Here is an 11,851-nt window from a genome sequence, read left to right as displayed (position 1 = left end):
CCCACACACACTGACTCTCACTGGGGTACGGGTCCCACACACACTGACTCTCACTGGGGTACGTGTCCCACACACACTGACTCTCACTGGGGTACAGATTCCACACACACTGACTCTCACTGGGGTACGTGTCCCACACACACTGACTCTCACTGGGGTACGGGTCCCACACACACTGACTCTCACTGGGGTACGTGTCCCACACACACTGACTCTCACTGGGGTACAGATTCCACACACACTGACTCTCACTGGGGTACGGGTCCCACACACACTGACTCTCACTGGGGTACAGGTCCCACACACATTGACTCTCACTGGGGTACAGATTCCACACACACTGACTCTCACTGGGGTATGGGTCCCACACACACTGACTCTCACTGGGGTAGGGGTGGCGGTTGTGGGCCACCTTCACCAACCACTGGTAGTGGGTTTGTTAGAATTGAGTTGCCATTTCAGGGGTAGTTAAGCACCAGGCACATTACTGTGGGTCTTGGAGTCACATGTAGCCCCAGGCCAAGTAGGGATTACTTGTTTTCCTCCCTAAGGGATATTAGTGACCCAGTTGATTTTTTTTGACAATTCCCTATCTCTTTTACTGAAACCAATTTTTTTTCCAAAACCCTAAATATGTATTCCTCAAACTGGCTGCAGTGAGATGTGAATTCTCACTCTCCTGGTTACTGGCTCAGTTCTGTAACTGAGTGTATTTGGGTGATTCAGAATTCTGTGTCAGTCTTACACAGGTGTAAACCTCATGTACCTGACTGTAATTATTCTGATTGAGTCAAACCTGCAGCAACTCGCTGTAACCACCAATCCTCCCAATGATAAATAGATCCATCAGTAACATGTGTGGGCATGATACCCCAAGTAACCAGAACTTTATAGAAAAAATAATCTCTCCCTCTTCTACTCAAGATACTGACTCTCACTGGGATTTGAGTTTACAGCTGGAGCTGTATTATAACAAGTTTCTGTATTGGCTGTCTGGCTGTGGGAGCCTTCACACTCTTGATGATCCTCCTTTCAGCAATATCCACTCATCCCCAATGCCGAGGCTCACACACACACAGCCAAGGACAGTGGTATAATAGTTGCTGAACGTGTAATCTCAAAGCCTGGACTAATGTTCTGAGGCATAATTTCAAACACCACCACAGCAGCTGAGAGAATTTAGATGCAATTAATTAATACATCTGGAATAAAAGCAGCAAAATGGTGATCAAGAAACTACCAGATTGTAATTAAAAACCCACCTAGTCACTAATATCCTTCAGGGAAGGAAATCTGTCATCCTTATCCGGTCTGGCCTACATGTGACTCCAGACCCACAGCAATGCGATTGGATCTTAACTGTCCTCTGAAATGACCACTCAGTTCCATCAAACTAGTGTAGAAAAATAAAACCGGATGGACCACCGGATGACCAGAACACCGGAAATGACTAAGGCACACCCCAGCCCAATCACTCCGGCAAAGTCCGCCTTACTAACATCTGGGGGCTAGTGCTAAAATTGGGAGAGCTGTCTCACAGACTAGTCAAGCAACAGCCTGACATAGTCATCCTCACGGAATCATACTTTACAGATAATGTCCCAGTCTCCACCATCACCATCCCTGGGTATGTCCTGTCCCACCGACAGGACAGACCAACAGGTGGTGGCAGAACATTAGAGTGCACCTGGGAGGGAGTTGCCCTGGAAACCCTCAACATTGATTCCGGATCTCATGACATCAGGTCAAACATGGACAAGGAAACTTCCTGCTGATTATCACCCTCCCTCAGCTGATGAATCAGTGCTCCTCCATGTTGAACACCATTTGGAGGAAGCACATAGGGTGGCAAAAGTGCAGAATGTGCTCTGGGTGGGGGACTTCAATGTCCATTACCAAGAGTGGCTCAGCAGCGCCACTACTGACCGAGCTGTCTGAGTCCTAAATGACATAGCTGCTAGATTGGGTCTGCGGCAGGTAGTGAGGGAGCTAACAAGAGGGAAAAACCTACTTGACCTCATGCTCGCCAATCTGCCTGTCACAGATGCATCTGTCCCTGACAGTATCGGAGTGGCCACTATATGGTCTTTGTGGGGACGAAGTCTCGCCTCCACACTGAGGATCGCCTCCATTGTGTTGTGTGGTAATTACACCGTGCTACCAGAACTGAGAGATTACATCAATCAGGAAAGGCTGAAGAGGCTGGGGTTCTTCTCTCTATAAAAGAGAAAGCTGAGGTGCTAAAAATTGAAAAGTGGTTCGATTGAGCAGTCGTGGAGAAGATGTTTTCAGTTACAGAGGAGACTAGGACTAGGGCCCATCAGTCTAAGACAGTCATTAATAAATCCAATCGGGAACTCAGGAGAAACTTCTTTACCTAGAGAGTGGGAAGAACGTGGAACCTGCTCCCCAGTGGGAGTGGTTGAGGTGAATAGTGTGGATACAATTAAGGGGAGGCTGGATAAACACATGAGGGATTAAGGAATAGAAGGATATGGTGATAGGGTGAGAGGAAGAGGGTGGGAGGAGACTTATGTCGGACAGAAACACCCAACATAGATCAGATGGGCTGAATGGCCTGTTACTGTTTTAAATTCTATGTAAGAAAGTGAGCTCAGATAGAGAGTAGCTGCCATTGTTTATAAATTTCAGGCTCCAATCAATGACTATTTTTATTTAGAGTTCCATCTGTCTGATGAACTTGCATCAGATGAAATACTTTATATAAAATAATCGCCAGGAGTGTGAAAGCTGAAAAATATTAGCCAGCAGGAAAATGGAGCTGTGCAGGATAATCAATGAAAACATGACATGGTGCTGGGGGTTGATGGTGGAGGTGAACATTGTGAGATTTCCAAAGTGATTGCAAATGGAAAGTGAACAAAATGTAGCGTCCAGGTGGAGCTGAGGTTAGAGAGTGGGAGGAGCTGGTTACGAGGCCACAGGCTGTAAATGTAATACAATTCCTGTTTTAAAATCATATACTGCTCTGTATTTTTAGATTTCAGTTATGAATTCTTATGTCCTTGCTTATAATGAAAACCATCTGAGTGTGTCCCCTCGTTGCTGAGTCTGAAGGTCCTGGATTCAAGATGCTTCAGCACATAATCCAGGCTGACACTCCCAGTGGAGTGCTGCACTGTCAGAGTTGCTGTCTTTTGGATGTGATGTTAAACCAAGGTCTCCTCTGCCCTCTCCAATACACCATTTTGAAGGGGAGTTTTCCCTGGTGTTCTGGCCAATATTTATCCCTCAATCAACAACACTAAAAGAAGTGGATTATCTGGCAGTTTATCTCATTGCTATTTTTGGGATCTTGCTGTGTGCAAATTGGCTGTACATTGCTTTGGGACAAGATGTTTCTCCTCCTCACGCTGTAATTATACCTTCCTACCTGTGGTGGCGATGGGGTTCCACTGGCTAATTACAGTGCGACCTGTTTACATAGGAAGATCCCATTGTAACTGTGGAGACAGGGATTTATAAAGGAAACTTGTAAAATCAAATGTTTGACTTTAAACCCGGGACTGTTAACAGAGAGCGGCTGAGTAGATGTAAAAATTCGATAAATCCTTGAAGGAGTAAAGTTTGAGAAGTACAGCCCGTCAGGTACATTTAGTCTGTAAAGAAATGCCAACTGCTTGTGCTCGGTTCCTGACTCACAATATTTCCAGAAACATAACGAATCCAATAAACAGTGAAAAGTTTTTTTGTTTAAAAGCAAAGTTTAAAGCTGTGGTCAGCCTAGACGAAATTAAAATCGAGCTGTTTAGTTAGTCAAAGTCAAACTGGGAAATATTTTAGTAAAGATTGTTCTGAGGGTCGACCTGGCTCAGGATCTGATTAGCCCGGGTCCATCTGTCCAGCATCCTCAACAACTCCCTCCCCAACCCCCTGGCCAGAAAGATCTGTCCAAGATTTCTGTACAGCTTTATGCAAATCTGGAATCAAATCTCCGCCCATTTTGGGGAGAGAGGCAGAGGCACAGAGAGAGAGAGAGAGAGAGAAAAGTTTTTTTTTCTCTAACCTCCAGTTCAGCCTCTAACGCTTGAGAGAGAAGCTCGGACCTGAGAGGCGGAAAAAAGCAACTTAAACCAGAAGCTGAACTGCATGTGATTTCAGGGACGGAGCAGGTTCTCAATCTCTGTCTGTGGGGGATCTATAATCCCGCAAACTGGAAATTAGCGACGGCAATCTCACCCTCACATTCTCTGACAGAATCCCACTTTCACAACAGGATTATTTAAACAAGAAAGGATTTATCATTTGGTTCCAATTTGTATCCCTCTCGGGAACTAGCTGTGGATTCTATGATCTGTCTGAAAGGATAACTCGTTAATTGAAAGAAAAGAAGGAATCTCTCTTAAACGGGACTGAAGGAATGTTTGTACTGAGTTTGTGTCTCATTTCACTGCCTGCTCTGCTATCAGGTAAGAAACCATCAAACTGCAGATAGATTCCGGAGCGATTCCAGTTCCAAACTGGAAATGGAGACAGGATCGAGAGACGGGGGAAAGTTTGTTTTAATCTGATTTTGTGCGAAACTCATCCGTTGCTGGGAGCTGAGTTTTTAAAGTTTTAAGCGGCCACTTGTTGAGATTTCGGATCAGAAGCGGAGTTGGACATTGAAGAGGTTGCAGCGTGTGCCTGAGATCCTGCCAGTGAGAGAGAGCCGAGCTCAGGGAGCCCATCCTGACCCTGTCCCACTCCCCATGAACCACACAGCAAACTGCTCCCCTTCGAGCGTTCATCCTTCTCTCCGATTGTTATAACTCCCACCCCCCAGGAACTCACCACCCCCCCCCAGCAACTCACCCCCACCCCCCCAACAACTCACCCCCCCCAGCAACTCACCCCCACCCCCAACAACTCACCCCCCCAGCAACTCACCCCCACCCCCCAACAACTCACCCCCCCCAGCAACTCACCCCCACCCCCAACAACTCACCCCCCCAGCAACTCACCCCCACCCCCCAACAACTCACCCCCCCAACAACTTACCCCCCCAGCAACTCACCCCCGCCCCCCAACAACTCACTCCCACCAACAACTTACCCCCCCAGCAACTCACCCCCGCCCCCCAGCAACTCACCCCCCCCAGCAACTCACCCTCCCAGCAACTCACCTCCACCCCCAAACAACTCACCCCCCCCAGCAACTCACCCCCCCCAGCAACTCACCCCCGCCCCCCCCAACAACTCACCCCCCCAGCAACTCACCCTCCCAGCAACTCACCCCCGCCTCCCAACAACTCACCCCCCCAGCAACTCACCCCCGCCCCCCCAACAACTCACCCCCCCAACAACTCACCCCCCCCAGCAACTCACCCCCGCCCCAACAACTCACCCCCCCAGCAACTCATCCCCACCCCTCCAACAACTCACCCCCACCCCCCAACAACTCACCCCCCCAGCAACTCACCCCCACCCCCCAACAACTCACCCCCCCAGCAAATCACCCCCACCCCCCCCAACAACTCACCCCCCACCAGCAACTCACCCCCACCAACAACTCACCCCCCCCCAACAACTCACCCCCGCCCCCCAACAACTCACCCCCCCAGCAACTCATTCCCCCCAGGAACTCACCACCCCCTCAGCAATTCACCCCCACAAAATCACCCCCACTCCCCCATAACAACTCATCCCCACTCCCCAGCAACTCACCCCACCCCCCACAACAACTCACCCCCACCCCCCAACAACTCACCCCCACGCCACAGGAACTCACCCCCTCCAGCAAGTCACCCCCACCCCCCCCCCCACAACAACTCACCCCACACCCAGCAACTCACCCCCATCCCCCAGTAACTCACCACCACCCCCCAACAACAACTCACTCCCATCCCACAACAACTCACCCCCACCCCCCCAGCAACTCACCCCCACACCCAGCAACTCACTCCCATCCCCCAACAACTCACCTCCACACCCCCCAACAACTCACCCCCACACCCCCCAATAACTCACACCCACACCCAGCAACTCACTCCCACCCCCCAACAACTCACCTCCACACCCCCCAACAACTCACCCCCACACCCCCCAACAACTCACCCCCACACCCAGCAACTCACTCCCACCCCCCCAACAACTCACCCCACACCCAGCAATTCACCCCCACCCCCCCAACAACTCAACCCCTCCCCCCCAACAACTTACCCCCACCCCTCCCAGCAACTTACCCCCACACCCCAGGAACTCACCCCCTCCAGCAAGTCACCCCCACCACCCCCGCCACAACAACTCACCCCACACCCAGCAACTCACCCCCATCCCCCAGTAACTCACCACCAGCCCCCAACAACAACTCACTCCCATCCCACAACAACTCACCCCCACCCCCCCAACAACTCACCCCCCCAACAACTCACCCCCACACCCAGCAACTCACTCCCATCCCCCAACAACTCACCTCCACACCCCCCAACAACTCACCCCCACACCCCCCAACAACTCACCCCCACACCCAACAACTCACTCCCACCCCCCCAACAACTCACCCCACACCCAGCAATTCACCCCCACCCCCCCAACAACTCAACCCCTCCCCCCCAACAACTTACCCCCACCCCTCCCAGCAACTCACCCCCTCCCCCCCAACAACTCACCCCCACCCCCCCAGCAACTCACCCCCACCCCACCAACAACTCACCCCCACCACCCTAGCAACTCACCCCCAACCCCTAGCAACTCACCCCTCCTCCCAGCAGCTTACCCCCATCCCCTCCCTAGCAACTCACCCTCTCTCCACTGGGTGTGTGCGGAGAGGATGTTGCTGACATACTGAACCTGTGCTGTTTCCTTCAGACTGGCGGGGAGATGGACAGGAGGGCGAGAGACTGGGAGGGTGTAAGGCTGTGGGGGAGAAAGACTATAGGGGAGATGGACTGGGGGGGGAGAGACCGTGGAGAGAGAGCGACGGGGAGACAGGCTCGGGGGAAGAGAGGCTGGGGTGGGTAGATGGATTGAGGGGAACAGCGACTGGGAGGGAGATAGGCTGGGGGGAGAGAGACTGGGGAGATGAGATGGGGAGAGAGAGACTGGGGAGAGAGCAGGAGGTAGAGACTGGGTGTGGGGAGAGAGAGAGACTGGGGACAGAGAGATTTCTCTTCGGCTGAGGTTGAGAATTTTGAGACTTTTCCAAACAGAATGCTGCTTCACTGATTTTTCTGAGTCCGTATCACTGGGAGATGAGAAATTCACCATTTTGATATAATTTGTCAGAATCCCCAATCCCGAGACTCTAGACCACGGCCCTGGCCCCCCGGACTCTGGAACACGGCCCTGATCTCTGGACTCTAGAACACGGCCTTGCACGCGTGCCACACACCGCCCAGCCCCCAGCCCCCTGGCTCTAGAACACAACCCCACCCCACCCAACACCCCCCCCCCCCCAATCCCCTGACTCTAGAACATAACCCCCACCCTCCCCATTTCTCAGACTCCAGAACGGAAACCCCTGGATTCCCAGACTCTAGAACACCTTTGGATTTTTAGATGGGCTGGCTTCACATCTTCCAATCTTCATAAACTTCAGCCTAGCCAAAACTCTGCTGCCCGCGTCCTAAATCACACCATTCACCCATCTCCCCCTGTGCTTGCCGATCTACACTGTCTCCGGGCCCAGCAACACCTCAATTAGAAAATTCTCAACCTTGTTTTCAAATTCCATGCTAGCCTTGCCCCTCCCTATCTCTGTAACCCCCTCCAGCCCCACACCCTCCAAAAATCTCTACTTCTCTAATTCTATCCTGGCCCTAAACTCTGGAATTCCCTCCCTCAACCTCTTTACCTCACTTTCTCTCCCTCTCCCCCTCCCCCACTCCTTTAAGACACTCCTTAAAACCTAGCTCTTTGACCAAGCATATAGTCACCTGTCCCTAATACCTCCTTATGTGGTTTGGCGTTAAATTTTTAATAATATTCCTGTGAAGCACTTTGGGATGTGTTATTCCATTAAAGGCAATATATATAAATGCAAGTTGCTATCTTTAAGAGGGTGTGCAGGGGGGAGGGGGGGCAATGGGTGGGGTTTTCCTACTCCCAGAGGATGTTGTGTTGCCCTAGTTTCCCCTCTCCCCTCTGAGTTTGCGTTATCCCTACCCCCTGCCCCACTTTACTTTCTCGGCCTGGAATGCACAATTGTTTACATTTGTGGCCAGCAATCTCTCATTTGGCACTTTCTTGCACTGTGCCCCGCACCGCCCCCACCCCCCCCCCCCCCCCCCCCCCCCCCCCCCCCCCACACCATATTTTACAGTTCTTGTTCTCACGTGTGTGTATGTGTGTCACTGACTCGCCCACCACTGTCTGACTCTGGTCTCTGCTTTGCACGCGAGTGTGGTTTTTCTTTCCTTCATGTGGTTGTAATGCTGTCACGTGGGAATCTGTGTCACTCTCATGTCAGTCTCCACACCGTTATCTAGCAACGTTTGCTGTTCAGGGCAGGAGGTGGGTAGAATTTACATCAGCATCACCAGTCCATGGTGTCAGTATGCTAGCCTGGTGCAAGGCCTTTTTTTAAAAAAAAAGCAATAGATTTTCTGAAACTTGCTTAGCTGTTTAATGCTGCAAGAAGTCAAGCAGGGGATGCGAAAGTTGGTGATTAAGAGCCAGCTCTACCTGCCCTCCTTGGGGCTGCTGTGTTCTGAGTTTTCCATTTGCCGATTGCTTCTCCTCACCCCCCCTTTCCTGTCTCAATGATTAAGCTGTGAGCAGATCTGTCCAATTCTCTATTATCTCTCCATGTGCTCTTCTGTTTAATAATCTTCAAAGATGTGATAAATGCTGTTAAAGCCTCTCACTGATTCAGCGAGTATTGAAACTATCTGCCTCCTGCCGCACTAACTCAGGAGGGGCCCTGGTCCCAGACACCCGGTCTCACCCAGGGCAGCAGTCAGGGTACAAATCACCCTAAGTGCCTTTGGGTCAGGGAGAGAGCAATGAGCTAGGGCCTGTTTTTTGATTTATTTGTTCATGGGACGCGGCAAGCCCAGCGTTAATTGTCCATCCCTAGTTGCCCTTGAGAAGGTGGTGGTGAGCTGCCTTCTTGAACCGCTGCAGTCTCTGTGATGTGGGTACACCCACAGTGCTGTTAGGGAGGGAGTTCCAGGATTTTGACCCAGCGACAGTGAAGGAACGGCAATATATTTCCAAGTCAGGATGGTGAGCGGCTTGGAGGGGATCTTCCAGGTGGTGGTTTTCCCATCTATCTGCTGCCCTTGTCCTTCTAGATGGCAGTGTTCATGGGTTTGGAAGGTTCTGTCCAAGGAACCTTGGTGAGTTTCTGCAGTGCATCTTGTAGATGGTACACATTGCTGCCACTGTGTGTCAGTGGCAGAGTGAGTGAATGTTGAAGGTGGTGGATGGGGTGCCAATCAAGCGGGCTGCTTTGTCCTGGTTGGTGTCAAGCTTCTTGAGTGTTGTGGGAGCTGCACTCATCCAGGCAAGTGGAGAGTATTCCATCACACTCCTGACTTGTGCCTTGTAGATGGTGGACAGGCTATGGGGAGTCAGGAGAGGAGTTACTCTCTGCAGAATTCCCAGCCTCTGACCTGCTTTTGTGGCCACAATATTTGTATGGCTGGTCCAGCTCAGTTTGTGGTCAATGGTAACCCCCCTGGATGTTGATAATGGGGGATTCAGCAATGATAATGCCATTGAACATCATGGGGTGATGCTTAGATTCTCTCTAGTTGAAGGTAATCATTGCCTTGCAGATGTGTGGTGTAAATGTTTCTTGCCACTTGTCAGCCCAAGCCTGGATATTGCCCAGGTCTTGCTGCATTTGAACATGGACTGCTTCAGTATCTGAGGAGTCGAGAATGGTGTTGAACATTGTGCAATCATCAGCGAACATCCCCATTTCTGATCTTATGATGGAAGGAAGGTCATTGATGAAGCAGCTGAAGATGGTTGGGCCGAGGACACTACCCTGAGGAACTCCTGCAGTGATGTCCTGGAGCTGAGATGACTGATCTCCAACTTCCACAACCATCTTCCTTTGTGCTAGGTATGACTCCAACAAGTGAAGAGTTTTCCCTCTGATTTCCACTGACTCCAGTTTTGCTGGGGCTCCTTGATGCCACACTTGGTCAAATGCTGCCTTGATGTCAAGGGAGTCGCTGTCACTTCACCTCTGGAGTTCAACTGTTTTGTCCATGTTTGGACCAAGGCTGTAATGAGGTCAGGAGCTGAGTGACCTTGACGGGACCCAAACTGAGCATCAGTAAGCAGGTTATTGCTAAGCAAGTGCCGCTTGATAACACTGTCGACAACCCCTTCCATCATTTTACTGATGTTTGAGAGTAGACTGATGGGGCAGTAATTGGCCGGGTTGGATTTGTCCTGCTTTTTGTGCACAGGACATACTTGGGCAGTTTTCCACATAGCCGGGAAGATGCCAGTGTTGTAGCTGTACTGGAACAGCTTAGCTAGGGGCACGACAAGTTCTGGAGCACAAGTCTTCAATACTATTGCTGGAATATCGTCAGGACCCATAGCCTTTGCACTATCCAGTGCCTTCAGCCATTTCTTGATATCACGTGGAGTGAATCGAATTGGTTGGAGACTGGCATCTGAGATGCTGGGGATGTCTGGAGGAGATCAAGATGGATCATCCACTCAGCACTTCTGGCTGAAGATTGTAGCAAATGGTTCAGCCTTGTCTTTTTAACTGATGTGCTGGGCTCCTACACCCTTGATGATATGTGGAGCTTCCTCCACCTGTTGGTTAATTGTCCACCACTGTTCATGACTGGACGTGGCAAAGCTCAGATCTGATCCGTTGGCTGTGGAATCTCTTAGCTCTGTCTATCACTTGCTGCTTACGTTGTTTGGCACACAAGTAATCCTGTGCTGTAGCTTCACCAGGTTGACACCTCATTTTTAGGTGTGTCTGGTGCTGCTCCTGGCATGCCCTCCTGCACTCTTCATTGAACCAGGGTTGATCCCCTGGCTTGATGGTAAGGGTAGAGTGGGGGATATGCCGGGCCATGAGGTTACAGATTGTGGTTGAGTACAATTCTGCTGCTGCCCACAGAGCCTCATGGATGTCCAGTCTTGAGTTGTGAGATCTGTTTGAAATCTATCCCATTTAGCACAGTGGTAGTACCGTACAATGTGAAGGCGGGACTTCATCTCCACAGTGACTGCGGTGGTCACTCCTACCGATACTGTTATGGACAGATGCCCCTGCAGCAGACAGTTTGGTGAGGATGAGATCAAGTATGTTTTTACCTCTTGTTGGTTCCCTCACCGCCTGCCGCAGACCCAGCCTAGCAGCTATGTCCTTTAGGATTCGGCCAGCTTGGTCAATAGTGGTGCTACTGTTTTAAAATTAGGTGTCGCCCTTTTAGGACAGAGATGAAGATAATTTTTTCCTCTCAGATGGTTCTACGGCTTTGGAATTCCCTGCCTCAGAAGGCGGGGTCACTGAATATTTTTAAGGCAGATGTAGATAAATTCTTGTTAGGCAAGGGAATCAAAGGTTATCGGGGTTAGATTGCAATGTGGAAATCGAAACACAAGAAGATCAGCCATGATCTTATTGAATGGCGGAGCAGGCTCGATGGGCTGAATGGTCTACTCCTGCTCCTATTTCTTATGTTCTTACGTTCTACCGAGCCACTCTTGGTGATGGACGTTGAAGTCCCTCGCCCAGAGTATATTCTGCGCCCTTGCTACCCTCAGTGCTTTTTCCAATTGGTCCGATCACCAATGAGTCACAGTCTGGAAAGTGTGTCTGTGTCTCTGTCTGTCTCTATGCGTCCGTAGTCTGTCTGCGTGACAACAAACAATACTGGGGAGAAGTAGTTTATCGAGCTGGCAAAAGATAAGCACAGAGAGCT

General features: G+C 50.7%; 1 protein-coding gene across 1 annotated transcript in view; it reads left to right on the top strand.

The window, feature by feature from the left end:
• Positions 1 to 4,045: 4,045 nt before the first annotated feature.
• The window catches only part of LOC121280840 (neurogenic locus notch homolog protein 1-like), a 100,436-nt gene continuing 92,630 nt past the window's right edge, over positions 4,046 to 11,851 (top strand). Inside the window, exon 1 of the mRNA XM_041193116.1 lies at positions 4,046 to 4,430. Within this exon, the coding sequence (XP_041049050.1) occupies positions 4,382 to 4,430 (49 nt within the window). The 5' untranslated portion in view covers positions 4,046 to 4,381. The remainder of the gene's footprint in view (positions 4,431 to 11,851) is intronic.

This window comes from Carcharodon carcharias, chromosome 8, assembly GCF_017639515.1.
Source record: "Carcharodon carcharias isolate sCarCar2 chromosome 8, sCarCar2.pri, whole genome shotgun sequence".
In the NCBI taxonomy this organism is placed as follows: Eukaryota; Metazoa; Chordata; class Chondrichthyes; order Lamniformes; family Lamnidae; genus Carcharodon; species Carcharodon carcharias.
Note: the sequence above shows the minus strand (reverse complement) of the source record. Positions and strands in the feature narration are given on the sequence as shown.